Consider the following 14,400-nt stretch of genomic DNA (forward strand, 5'->3'; position numbering starts at 1 on the left):
AGGAGCTGCACTGCGCAGCACTCACTGCTGCTGCTGGAGTAAAACTACTTAATTATATTTACTCATTAGGAGCAGGGGGATTGAAAATCAACAGCAGCCCTCACATTGCCTATCAGCCAGCCTGAAACAGGGGTGGGAGGAGCTGATTTGGGGGCAGTAACTTTGTGGTTGGATCTGACTGAGGGGTAGTAATTATGGTGGTGAAGGAGTGGCTATTCTGTGGGGAGAGGAGCCGAGTAGAGGGGTGGTAGGAAGACATGGGCAGGGGTTGGTAATTTTGTGGTGGAGCACCTGAGTGGGAGTGGCTACTCTGTGGTGGGGAGAAGGTAGGTAGGAACTGGTAATTACAAGCAAGTGAAACCTTTAGGGTCACTGGGTTCAGTGTGGCTACACAGGGTGCAATGCAGGGCAGAAAGGAGACCCTGGTGGGCAACAGCAGCAGAACATCTCCATGAGCTGCTTGTGTTTGCTCCCTCTGCAGACACAGGGTCTCAGTTTGCATTAGCCAGAGCCAGCACTAGCCGTTTTGGCACCCTAGGGCTACTGCTACCTGAGGGCAAGTGGGCCACATTTAAAAGGGAAACACTCCCCCTTGAGAAGCGGCCCATCTGGTACATGCCCTAGACAGGTACCTATGTAGCCTACCCTAGTGCTGGCAGCAGGTCCCCCTCTCCCTTAGGGGAAGATACATGTGTAACCCCCCAGGATCAAGTGTATGTTATACTTCCCCCATTTTGGGCCTAAGTCCACAGAGGGGCTTTTTAGGTCAAGCTGTGAAGCCTGGTGTTTTCAGTTCTGTCAGTGTTCAGTCCCCAGTGTGTTAGCCAAGATAACAACATGCACACTCTACTGAGCTGAGCCAGAGCTCAAAACCCTTAAGGCCAGGCAGGGGTGCTGACAGACTCCCACCGAATTTGCCCTCATGCCTTGAGCCTTGCACCTGGGGTGGTGAGGGCAGCGCAGCATTCAGGGCCCCAGGGGAGGGTGGGGATGGGGTGGAAAGGATGGCACTGCAAGGGCACTGGTTTGCCTGGACAGCTCCCTTATTGTCTGGCGGGGGCATCCCTGCTCTGCCTGACAGGAAAGCCCCCCCTCCCCGCTCAGGCTGGAATAAGGAGCTGGTCAGACCAGCACCTGCAGCATCCACTTCTGTTTGTGCAGCCCCCAGCTCTGATCTGCCTCAGGCCCCAGCCACCGCCCCTAATACACACAGTAGGAAAGAAAAAGGCAGATGGGGCAGGCAGGCCCTGGTCTCCCTCAGGATTCAGGGCAGGCAGCCTGGCAGAGATAAACCAGCTCAGCAGCCCTCCCCAGCCTCATCCAGGTGACGTGATAGGGGAGGGATGGGGGGAGACTCCTGAATCCTCCGCCCATTCCTCACTGCAGGGGCCAACCCCGACAGACCCAGCAAAAGCCAGTCTCCCACCCCCACTGCTGCAAAGGGTTGGGGGGGGGGAGGCTTTCTTCCGTGCTATCCCCACCCAGGCAGGGAGGGAGAGAGATGCAGTGAGCTGTAGCTCACAAACGCTTATGCTCAAATAAATTGGTTAGTCTCTAAGGTGCCACAAGTCCTCCTTTTCTTTTTGCTGACTATACAGGCTAACAGGGCTGCTACTCTGAAATCTTCCACAACAGGATGTACTCCTCCTTGTCCCCCCTCCCTTCTGTCTCCTGGAGCGCGGCAAACCTCCCCACAGCCTTTCGGGCCCCCTCAATATCCTCACCTGGTGCCAAATGGATGGCTAGATCTCTCACTAGCCGCTCCTGTTGCTCTGCAGGAGAGAGGGCTCGAGGGATAGACAGGTTCGCTGTCTGCGAACAGCCCCCTCATTGGATTTGCATGCCTTAGAAAGTATTATTTTTGCATCTCCTGGCTAAAAAGAGGAAACACACAGTCACGCCCCTCCCATCGAAAATAACATTGGAGGCTTTGTGCTACCAGCCTGCATCCCCAGGAAGCCCCAACGGGCCTGGCTAGGGATCAGATGTAACGCTGGGCTCTACTCCTAGGTTCCCGATCTATTTGCCAGTTGCAGCCCCGTCCGTTATGTAACAAAGCAGCAATGCAGCGGCATCGATTCAGACAGCACAGGGGGGGCATGTATTTTATAATACGTTAAAAAACCAAAACCCCTGGAGGGCGGGAGAGCGGGTTAAAATCGTGAGGAGAGGTTATTCCAAAATAAAAAGAGGGGGGAGGGCGGCAATTTTGCAGCCTGGCTCCTCAGCGGTGCCCTAAGTAAAAGCAACGCCATGCAAAAGCGATGCAAATGATTTCGGGTTGCTTCTATATCAGGGCTAATTATTATTATGTGGCTTAGGCTCAGCACAAAAGAACCAACCCAGCATGCCGGCAGCCTGTTCGAGGCCAAGCTTTAGCCCCCGGGTCGCCTGTTGCTCTTGAGGAAGCGGCCAGCTCTGCAGGGTGAGGACAAGCCCGCAAGGATCACATCTAGCGGCCGGCGTGTGCCAGGCACAGAGAGTGTGAGGCGGGAAGCTGGACGCAGCTGTGCAGTGAGGAGAGGGGGGGGGAGAGAGGCACACGCCAGGCTTAACAGAAGCTGCTCTGCTTGTCAGGCGCTTGCTGCGGTGTTTGGCCATGGGGACGTGTTACTAACGACGGCAGGAGTTCCTCCCGGGCCAGCTCCTTCTGGTGGGCTTTTGTTTGTTGTCGGCGCTGTTGCAGGCGCGTGGAGAATCCCGGGTTCCCCTAAAGTCCTGCAGGGTCACGCCAGCAGCCCGGGGGAATTTCACGGCGGGGAGGAGATTTCGTGGCGATTAATGGCAGAGAGCGGGCTAAATCCAGGCTGGGATGCCTATAAATGGCGTTTCTCCTTCCAAGGTGCACACTAAAAAAAAAGAAAGAAAGAAAAAGAAAAAGAATCCGTCAGTGTCATTCCCCCACGTCAGGGCTGGCGGTGGGCGTGGGGCTGTACTTCCTCCGCCCCCTGCTAATGGAGTGAACCATTCCCAGCTCTCCCTTCTCCCTCTTTCTCCCCTTCTTCTCCATCTCCCCCTCGCCTGCAAGGTCTCCGCTGCTGGGAACTTGTTGGCAATGCCTGTTTTTCAGCTTCCCCCCACGTTTTCCAAAGTAACTATTTAAAGATCTGCAGTCGCAAATGGTTTTACTAAGTGTAGGATGGGACTTAAGTTGAACGGCAGATATATTTCTCTGATCCTTGCTGTACAGATAGGTAAGTGGACCGCCAAATTGTGTCTCAAGTTGTCTGCACCAAACCCCATTTGATGCATGCAGAAACGGAATGTCTAAATAACCTGAAATGATTGGCATGGTTTGTGGCGAAAGGGACCGGGCTATGTACTCTCCTCGCTGGCTCTTTTTAACGGCAATTTTCGTGTTTATTCAGGATGCCAAGTGCTGAAAGAACAGCTTTTCCGCAGGAAAGGGAACGAATTCTTTTTCGTCTTGAACCACTTTTGCTCTTCCTTATTGCAAACCAGACGGATGAAATGCTCGTTAATGGTTAGGTTGCTTTCTTTTTCTTTCCCTCCTCCCCGGGAACGATTACATACGTATTTCTTCCTAGATCTATGCCGCCGACAATTCAGTGGTTCCGATGCGAGGACATTTATTTCTTCCCTAGAGGGGCAGGGAGAGATGAGAAATGGAACAAAATGGCTAGAGAGCGGTCTAGCTGGAAAGTTTATTTGCAGGCAATCAGGGAGGTGCAAAGGGGTGGCAATGCTGTCTTTTGGAATGTCAGGGCTCTCCCAGCTGCCGTGAAATTTTTTGTTAAGTGGGATGGTGAAACAAAACCAAAATCTAAATCTTCTTGCCTGAGCATTAATTTTGTATAAACTAAGAGAACCTGTCACTGAAGCACAGGTGCAAAATGCCTATTCTTTGAAAGGGAGTTACTTACAATAGCACAGATTTCCCTCCACCCTGGTTTGTGTGTATATATGTATGTGTGTGCGTGCGTGTGCATTTCTTCTTGCTGTTGTTTGGGATTTTGTTGTTGCTGGGTTTTGTTTGTTTATTAGATTAATTTTGTTCAGTGTTTCCGATGAAAATATTTTCACAGTTACAAACATTAGAACAGCTTTAAAGTTTGCCACTCCTTTGATTCTGCATGAGGCACTAATAACCCAAAAAAGCCCAAAAGAAATTCCCTAGCATTATCCAAAAAAAAAAAAAAAAGATCTTGGATTAAAAAATAATTAAAACACATCCTTTATCGATACATTGGCAGATTACAAGAGAAACCCTAGAAAAGATTTTCTGCAAAGGAATTCTGTCATAATAAAAATACTCAATTTTGCTGTTTAAAAATCATTTCGCTCTGTCGCTTTCCTAGCTAGCCGATCTCTGCAGCATTGGGGCGGGGGGAGAGTGGAGAAAAGGCAAAACGCGATGGAAATAAATTTCGCATCGATGGGGTGGGGGTGTGGGGAGGAAACCCTAGAGACGAAACACTGAACTCGGGAAAATGTGGCTAGAATTTGCAAACCTCAAAATTCATGTCATATTTCAAACAGAATAATTTCAAAGGATGTCATTTTTCAGGACATATGGCCTTTTTAAAACTACATTTCCTATTTTTTAAATGTATTTATTTATTTGATTGGGGGAGGATGTGAGGATAGGAAATTTTACCAAGAGAGGCATTTTTTCGCCGTGAATTTTACATGTTCTTGGCACTTTATATGCACTAGATCGTTCGAAAACGTGCAGGAATTTGGAAAGTTCAGATAAAAACAGTGCTGCAGACCTCAAATATTATTAAAGTGTAGATATTTTGGGGGGAGTGAGGAAAGGGATGAATTTTCGGATCTTATAGTCTCTTCGGTGAGCAGTTTGATTTTATTTTACTCCGAAGTCTTTATTACTATATTGAAATAAGGTGCCACCTCTGTTTTGTAAAGAGAATAAATGCCACATCCAGTGTAGAGTTGTATTTACCTCTGCTGGTGAATTACTAAAGGTTTCCTATGAAATGGAAGTTTGTCGCATTAGTTTGGTGTCCCCCACAATGTATGTATATCTTTGCACCAATGCCTTGGTCCTTATGAATTCATGGCTGGAAGCTGTCCGAAACCACTTACACTTTGACAAGAAAGGTGGCTGAGGGAGGGAAGCGGGGATTGCAGGAGCTTGGAAGGTGAGACAGAAAGACAAATGACGCGGGGAGTAGACGGAGCTAAAGAATATTAAACGTAGAGAATAAGCAGCAAAATTAAGGAATGCAAAAAGGATCAATTATGGATGGACCCTTTCGCCCTTATGCGTTGCAGATGGGCGGCACTTTCCCCTTTCTCTTTCAAACGACCTAATTCAAGAGAAATCCCATTGTTGGGTAACTCGGGAGAAACCCAGTCTCGTTTCTTAGAGCACAATTGCCCCCAAAGCCGCTGACAGCGACAGCATGCTAACCATGCAATTAGCTGCACCTCATTTCGCTCTCGCGCCCGCGTGTGCTTTGAGCAGGCCTCTCCTTCTGAGCACGAAGGCAGTACAATGGCACTTACGAATTATTATTGTTGCCATCGCATCTTGGCGCCCGGGAGGAGTCGATTCATAGGGCAGATCATTTGGGAGCCTGTGTTTTCAAGAGTGACTTGTAGCATTTTGCCGCTTGGAAGTGGCGTTTTCGCCCTCCTCATCGGCTTGCATGGAGGGATCGCGATGGCTTTTGTAGGATCTCTCTCTCTCTCGGGATGTGCTCAGCTCTGCGATTTGTTTGCATGTTTTGTACCGTAGCCAATGTCTGCCCCCCCCCCCACCTCCCCGGCGTGTTTTGACGTGCGGGTGGGCGGCGGTGGTGAGGGGTGTGGTTACTAAGTCAGGTTAATGATGAATCAAACGGGGAGGGGTGACGGGGTTTCTGAGTTGAAACGGAGCCTTTTGGAACCAGCCATTTACTTGGTAATGGGAGCACCTTAAAAAGAAGCAGCCACGTCCCCCAGGGGAATCTCTAGGGTAGACTTTCTTACCGTTGCAATCCCAGGCTCCCGACCCAGTGTGTGCCCCCAGCACTTGGGGCAGGCTCCTGAAAGCAGCATGTGAAAATGGCAGCTCCCTTCACCCGATTACTGTAGGTGGCTAAAATGTCCTAGGCATGGGGGGAGGGGGGAGCAGCCGAGAGCCCTGAGCTCTGTTGTTCAGGATCAAGCCAGTGATCAATTAAACCAACAAGTCTCTAATTCCCTTTCATTTGCAGAGGGATTGATAGGGATAAATAGCCCGTATGCTAGCGAATCCCAGCCTGTCAGCTAGAAATTGTATCTGGTGGTGGTGTTTTTTTCAAACAGACAAATCAATTGAGTGAGTCCTGACCATGCAGGCGAGCAGAGAGAGAGAGAGAGAGCGAGCAAACCATGGTGACACCCCAAACCTCCCTCAGCACCACTGCAACTGGAGAGGCTAGTGGATGGGAGGGATTTTAGAAATAACATCACTTAAAAGGTATTTACAGAAAATCCTCCCAGCAAGACAGCCTGGCTTCCCCTTGCATGAAAATCCACTAGATCCCTCAGCACTGTGTGGATTTCATTGCAAGGGGAAGAGATCGGGAGGGAGCACCTTCTTCCCAGCAGGGTCAGTTTTCTGTGTGGCTAGAGACTGAGCGCCTGGTTGATGGACTAAGCTGTAGCTAGACAGTTTTCAGAAACTTCTAGCTCTCTAGGCAGAGTGGTACAGAGAGGAGCTGAGGTGACGTGAGGTAAATGATGCTCTTGTGTCTCCACGTCGATCCATCTGGCTATGAACATGTCCAGAGACACACAGTCTGACATATAAACCACAGGCGTCTCTCTGGCACCCATCTAGCTGCAAAACTACGACATAGGTGAGGAGTAATTTCACACATACACAGAGAGAAAGAGAGAGAGAGTCTGTAACTCTAACACTCAGTCCATCGGTGGATTACACAGGAGGGCATTTTCATTTTTTTAAACAGTGGGAGGGTCTCAGTGTGTGCCAGTGAATAGCAAAATCCGAAAGGTGCAACATGGGAAATATAACCAGGAAAAGATTTCAACGGTGGAAAAATTCATTTCTCTTACTAGCGATTGCAACCCAAAACCTTTTCATTCCCACCCCACGCTGTTGCACCATCGGAGGGAGAAATCTACGTGAGCCGTTTCAGTTGGAGCCCCTTTGCGTGGTTTGTGAATGTTTTCCTTTTCCTCTCAGAGAGGTTTCATTTTTTCGCAGCTATTTCCCCTGAAATAATGAAGTGCCCTTAACAGAGTGTCCGTGTGTGTGTGTGGGTTCGGAAGCAGAATGTTATAACAATGAAACGCATCCCGGGAAAGGAAAGAATTCAATTGAAAATTGCCTTTAATAAACAACCTAACGGTAATCAGGACTGTAGTGGGCCACGCTACTGTAAACTAAACTCAAACATGCAACGGGAGAGAGAAATGGAATAAGAACTGACGGGGGCGCACACAAATCGAAGGCACAAACCCGCTCCCTGAATGCCTTTGACTCTAAACCTGTTGTTCTCAGCACACTTACCCTCATTCAAAATGAATCCCGTCTGCTGGTGAAAATGCCCAAACAGGAAAACTGGCTTTTTGTGCTGAGAAGGAAGCAAGGCGGTTTGCAACCTGGCGGGTGCACAAGAATGGGAGCTCTTCCTGTCCACGACTTTGATCCCTAATATATGGTGGTGGTTGGGGTGGGGGGGAGGGAGGAGGTTGAATGGAGCTCACAGACACGTGGGGGTTGGGTGCTGCACGGTGTTACTTGTGTTGGGATGTGTCCGGGCTGATGTGGTGCTGCTCTGTTCCCCAGCGTACCTGGTGCAGGCGGTGAGAGCCGCGGGGAAGTGCGATGCGGTCTTTAGGGGCTTCTCGGACTGTTTGCTCAGACTGGGCGATAACATGGCCAACTACCCGCAGGACCTGGACGACAAGAGAAATCTCCAAACGATCTGCTCGTAGGTCTTCCTATTTCGTTGTTATTCCTCGTCACGGATCGCGAGGGTTACATGCGGGGTGGTTATTCGACCCGGTTATTTGAAAGGGAAATGTCACTGGCCGGGCTGAAAATCCCGCTCGGTTTGCTGCTGTGGCTGTGTCTCTCTGCGTAAAAAGAAAGGGCTTGTACAGAGCTGCAAGGCGCTGCCCTGTTTGCAGTTGTCCCTGGCCTGAGCTGGCCTTACCTCCGTCCTTATTGCCCCGCAGGCTGAAGCGCCAATCAGAGCAAAACGGTACTGCGAGGACAGATTTAACCTGCGCGCCAGCTGAGCCATTCAGTTCGTTTCCCCGCTGACTATGTATTCCTTTGGCTTCTCTTCTCTTTTTCTTGCCCTCTGCATTTTTTTTTTTTAACGCCGATGGTCCCTTCCCAGTTGATCAGTTCAAGGCCCCAGGTGTGCCATCCAGCGTTAGCTGTCAATGCAAATAGACATTTATATGGGTGGTGCCGGTGCAAATAAAAATGAAGGTCGGAAATCCAGCATGGGGTTGGCAACATTTGGCTGGCCCTGGCTCTTCTTAAAGGCCGGTTTTGTAGCTAACGAGTTGCCTAAAACAGGATCGTTTTTGCAAACCCCCTAAGCAGCGAAATTCTAGGGCTAGTCTTGTTCTTCATTGACTCTTCCGATTCTTTATTTGTTGTGGGTCGAGTTCTGATTTCCTTACTCTAGAAATGTGGGACTGTTTTTTAAGTCTGCTACTAAACAACACGAGTAAAGAGATCAGAATCTGGCCCCGGAATGAAACAAAATAAATTAAGATGACAACAATGCAATCGAATATACTGTGAAATAATAATAATAATTAATAATAAATAGCACCTTGCCGCCTTATTAGAGAGAGGTATTTCTCCACGATCATTCAGATCTAGTTAGTTTCATTTTTAGAGTTAATAACATTATTGCTTATATAAGGCGTGAATAATGACTTGGGCTTGTATAGAAATACTGGTGTCTGAAGAGGGACTGGCACTGAAATGATCTCTGCAGGCTGAGACACTGGGATGGTTTCTCTGCCAAACTTTCAGTCCTTGCGGAAGGAACACTGGGCCAGACCGGGCAGGGAGTTCTTAAGCACAACTTTCCATAGAAGTCATTGCAGAGTTTTGCTTCGACTCCAGACTAAGCGCCTGGTAGGGTCCATTGCTTAAAGAAATGTTGAATCGTGATTCATTTCGCCCACATTAAAAAAGCGTTATCTCCCATTCCTGACTCTTTACTAGGGACATATGAAGGTTGTTGGTGAGAATAGAAGGATAAGAGCTAATGCTTCATTTCTAAGAACTGTCCATTAAGGGGTTCTTTGTTTGAAGATAGTAAGGCACCGTTTGCATTTTAATTTAATTTTTTTAAAAATCCGTTTATAGGATTTCCCTAATTGCTGTTTTCCTGCATAATCCTGAAATATCCGGCAAAATAGTCATATTTAGCAGCCAATGCGGTGTCATTGGAGTGTAACGTCTTTCTTGAAACATAAAAAAGGAGTCCGAAAACAATGTACATTAAACGGAAACATTTTTTTTTAAATCAAGACATGTTAACCCAAAAGATTATGTTGTGAAACCCATGTGACTTCTCTTTCTGTCTATATATTTCTGATCGACAGTAGGCTGCTATCTGCAGCGTCTACTATGCCGGTACGTGGCTTGAGTGGCCAGCTGCAATGTACCCGCTGTGCTGCAAGTAGCATAAATACATAAATAAGGGCCCTAGCATTCTAATCTGAAGCCTTTGTCCTAGATACTGTTCAGGAGTTAGCTTCTTGTCCAGTGCCACCTCCCTATGCCTGATTTCTTTAAAGGTTTCTCTCTCCCTTTCTCTATGCCAGTATGTGTATTGAAAGAAGATCAAGGAAGATTTAATTTTCCTTTGGGAGATGCAATTATAGCAGAAATACTGCAGGAGAGGCATACTCTCAGCCTTCTTGGCATCTCAATATCTCATTATTTATTACAAATGTAGCAAACACTGGAGTCTACAACCAGTGTAGAGTGCTCATAAATTAGAGGCTGCAGGACTGCTTAAAAAAAACAACCGAAAACTGAGCGCCTGCCTGAAAAACCAGACCAAACCAGAGAACCGTCACAGGGGCCACACTGATTTTAGATAACCTAGACTACTACACAGAGATCTGCCAGTCTCCTCTGAAATGAGACAATCCTGCTTGGAGTATAGATTTAGCCTCGAAATCTGCTTTTGGTTTGAGTGAGAAAAATGGGAAAGCAATGTAGGAATATTGGAAAATTTTCCAAGGGGGTGAGTAATTTCTTATTTTAAACACTGACGGATCCTGGGCTCACTTAAATCACTGGACAGACTTCCCCTTTGTCTCCAGCGGGGCTTTGGCTCAGGTTCTGATTCTGAAATTACAGGAATACTGTCCCTGTAATTTCAGAATCACTGACCTGGCGCCTGATCCAAAGCATTCTGCAGAGAGGTGGCTGGTTTTCTGTGCAATGAGGGCTCGAGCTAAAGCCCTCTGAAGTCGGTGGAAGGTTTTCCTAGATGGGATCACCAACGTGGTGCTTTCCTGTCAAGTAACTTTGTTTTAGGAGCTTTAAACTTTGGCCGATTCCATCGTTCTGGAAGAGTAAAAGCAAAGCTCACTGCACAATAATACAGTTCATCAGCATCAACAACAAATAAGACCCTCCAACAATAATCATGCTAAGCAATAAATAAATATAATCATGATAATCATCACAGCTAAGAAACACCCTCCTTAATAAAGTCAGACAGTTAAGGAAGGTTAATAATAGGCTTTTTGTGGCTATTTCCCCCCGGAAGATGTCCATCTATTCTGTGAACGCAAAAGGCACACTTTCTACCCCTGCCTAGGATTTATGGAGCTATGCGTTAGACCCTAGCCGCCTTCCCTTCAAAGGCTGAGATTTCGATTTCTGACTCCTTGCAAAAGCCTAAACCAAAACGTTACCGCGTAAATACAGAATAAGCTTGCTGGGTGTAGCCGCCTTGCTTCTTCAGAATGGAAGCAAGCCGCCCGTTTAGGGGGCGTTTGGGGATTAAGATTGCAGTCGCTCCTGAGGGAGCCCTGAACCAGAGCTATTGACTGAAGGCTTGATCCTGCTCTCATTGAAATCGACGGCCCCGCCCCCAGTGGTTTAACTGGGAGCAGGAGCCGAGCCTAGGCGCAAAACGAGCCGGTTGTGCGTAGGGCTGCTTCTACTAAGGTTGCAATTCGGAAGGCAGCAAGGGCCAAGGTTTTGAAAAAGCGACTGTTGATTTTAGGGGCCTCAATTTTGCAGCCCCCCAAAGGGGGAAACTTCTTGCAGGGGCCTGTTGGGCACCCGTCATCGCTACACACATTTGAAGCTGTTGGGAGGGGCGGGGTTGGAAGGGGAGCGTGTGGGGCGGGGGGAGAATCAGGCGTGGGGCTGGCAGGTTGTTGGACCATCTTGTGCAGCCAGTGACCTGGCGCTTGTCCCCTGTGTTTGCTTCTTCCCCAGGTACTGGGATGATTTCCACTCCTGCACCCTCACAGCCCTCACGGATTGCCAGGAAGGCGCGACAGATCTTTGGGAAAAACTGAAAAGGGAATCCAAAAACCTCGATTTTCAAGGCAGCTTATTTGAACTATGCGGAGGAAGCAACGGGTCAGCTCCTTCCCTACTCCTCCTCCCTGCCTTCCCCCTGCTCCTGCTGGCTCTCTCTGCAGCGCTAGTGACCTGGCTCTCCTTCTAGGAGGTCTCTCCTGGTAGACCACACATACCCACACACACACACACCTTCCATATACTGGATTTATAGAGGAAGTGTCCATCCGTTTTTTGGGGACCGTTGTGATGATCTGTGATGATGAAACATCCATATAGGATTGTGGAAACGTTCTCTCTTTATTTTGTGTTTTATTTGCCAAATGTTACCAAACAATGAGCAACAAACAGCCAAAATCGGACCTCAGCTTTAGTGTCTCTTCAAATAAAAATAGAAAACCCGAGCCCTTTGTGCAAAAGAATCTCAGGAATGGCTTTGGGCCACCTAATATTAATAATCTTAATAAATAATAATAATAATAACAACCACAACAACAACAACAAAAGACGGGCTCCTCTTATAATATGAAAGAAAACGATGAGTTGAGAAAAAAGGCACTGGAAATGAATCCAAGATTGATATCCACGTGTGAAGCATATGGTGAATAACTCACAATCTATCATCTTTCCTCCACAGTCGCTTGTTTTTTGATCATTCCACTGCAAAAATAAATTTCCTCGAGGGGAAAAACGAAAGAAATGGACAGCTAAAGAAAAAGAAGGAAGGAAAGAGATTGTCTCTAATGACTGAAGGATTGAATGCTGCTAAGATTGATGAGAGTTTAGCTTTACTTGGTGTTGTCGAAGCATCTTTCCGAGTTCACTGCCTTTAATTTCCCTCCTCCTCTCTTGTTTTAGATGTTACACATACCGTAAAATACCTGAATATCCAACAGTATAGATTACAAAAAGGGGGCTTAAATGTAAACCTAAAAATACAGCATATTGATTTTGACAAAAAAAGAACCTTGATTTTAAAAGAAAAGATGTAATTTAAAAAAGAGTTTATTATAAAGCTAATTCAGCAAAAAAAATTTGCTACAAGTATAGAAAGAAGTATAAAATAAAAAGTATTGTTTGAAATGAGGGTGTCGTTTTATTTGTAAAATATGCATGGTATATATCTATTTAACTGGACAGGCTTTTAATATAATGGCGGCTAAATGCAGAGCTGCTAAATTAATTAACATCGTCATCTTGGTGCAAAGAAATATAGAATTTCTAAACTAATTAACAGAGCCCTTGAAAAATAATGCTAAAAAACTCTCCCTAAAAACAGTCCACAATACTCCTTTTCTAAAACGTGGGACTCCTCTTCTGTGACTGCTTACAGAGGGAACCAGCCCCCGCCAGCCAAAGTGAGTGCCAGATGTCAGTGGGAACTCGGGGTACCCGAGCAATGCAGGACGGGCTCACAGGTCTAGCACGGCTGCATTTGGAGCAATTTGTCAAAAATCCGCCCCGATTATTCTTCCCTTTATCCACACGCGCCGGTTTTGCTGGCACAGCAATTGCTGACGGCCTTATAGGCAGACTATTTACAGCTATATTCTTTCCAAACCTATTTAGAGATTTAAAAAAAAAATAAAAATAAACCTATTTTGCTGAAAAGGAGCCTGTTTATAGCTGTGGAGGGGAGAGAAAGCAACCACCATTAAGATGCTGCAAAGGAGGGACAGAAAGCGGCTGCCTGAGATCAGATGAGTCCTTTCATAATTAATAAGACAGCTCGGCTGAAATAGCCAGGAGACTGGGCCCTATTGATTTAGCAGCAGAAGCTGCTGTAACCTTGTCTATTTATAGGATTTTGATGCCTTTATGGAGAAGTAAACATCAAGGAATAAACACATCCTTTCTACCTATAAGATGAGAGCCCTGCTGAGAGGGAGGAAGCTGGGAGGAAGGGAAGGAGGGCTCAGAGTTTAATTTTGATCCTGCAATTCTAGTCATACACATTATTTATTCTGGTGCGGGAGGGGGATGTAATAATCCCCCTTCTCCAACATATCATTATTCTCCCCCCCCCAAAGGTCTGTAAAGTCTGAAATGTAATGTGTAAGCAATAGCAAACGTTCCCGTTCATAAATCAAACAGTGGGTTGCAATCCAATCTGCATTTCCCAAACGTATTGAATCCCAGCAACAAATGGGCCCCGGAACTGAAGCCAGCAGCCTTTAGCACTGCAAGCGATGTTGATTTTTAATGATAAAATACATTGGGGGGAGGGGGGAATCACCAATCTATGCAAAGCTCAGCCTCATTTCGTGGGCATTTTTCCACCTTCCCTTCCCTTCTTTCCCACATTGGCACTGCCAGGGAACCGTGGGCTTTCTGCGAATGGCTTTTCCCAGATGATCAAAATTTAGATCGCTATTAAAAATAATCATGACATCACACGTTGCTATTTATTTTAGCACCAACTGACAGCTGCAAAAGAGGGGGAAAGGGAATGGGAGAGTTCAGGCAGACCCTGCACTGCTTTAGCACCCGCTAGAGTTCCCACTGAAGCAAACAGCAAAACTCCCATTGATTGCAGTGGGAGGAGAATCGGGTCCTTCTTCGGGCCAAAGTCCCACTGAAAATTTGCCCGTGTAAGGAGGATGGTTTTTGTTTGTTTGTTTGTTTTACTGCTCGTAGTTAAATCAATTTCCGTAAGGAGCTAAATCCTGCTGACTTTACACGTGGTCAAATCCTGTTACCTGTAGCAATCCCACTGACTTTCTCTCCCAAGCAGGATGTGGTCACGTGAGTCTAGTTTAAAGTCCCCAATCCGGTAGTCCTTACTCAATAAAACTTCCACTGAAGAAAATAGATCGGATTCCATTTTGAGAGAGAGGTTTTGTCTGTATAAGGACTGCAGGACCAAACGCCAAAGATGTGCCATTCTATTACAGAAATAC

General features: G+C 46.8%; 1 protein-coding gene across 2 annotated transcripts; it reads left to right on the forward strand.

The window, feature by feature from the left end:
* Nucleotides 1–2,901: 2,901 nt before the first annotated feature.
* NRN1 (neuritin 1) lies at nucleotides 2,902–12,548 on the forward strand. Of its 2 annotated transcripts, XM_084618924.1 has the most exons (4): nucleotides 2,902–3,194; nucleotides 3,369–3,484; nucleotides 7,763–7,907; nucleotides 11,414–12,548. In XM_084618924.1, the coding sequence occupies exons 2-4, from the start codon at nucleotides 3,370–3,372 to the stop codon at nucleotides 11,646–11,648; spliced, it is 495 nt and encodes a 164-aa protein (XP_084475050.1). In that variant the 5' UTR covers nucleotides 2,902–3,194; nucleotide 3,369; the 3' UTR covers nucleotides 11,649–12,548. The 2 variants fall into 2 exon arrangements, with proteins under 2 accessions (XP_084475050.1, XP_084475051.1); XM_084618925.1 differs by lacking the exon at nucleotides 3,369–3,484 and having other exon boundaries at nucleotides 2,914–3,194; nucleotides 11,414–12,544.
* The last annotated feature ends 1,852 nt before the right edge of the window (nucleotides 12,549–14,400 follow it).

This window comes from Lepidochelys olivacea, assembly GCF_965140295.1.
Source record: "Lepidochelys olivacea isolate rLepOli2 genome assembly, chromosome: 2".
NCBI classification, from domain to species: Eukaryota; Metazoa; Chordata; order Testudines; family Cheloniidae; genus Lepidochelys; species Lepidochelys olivacea.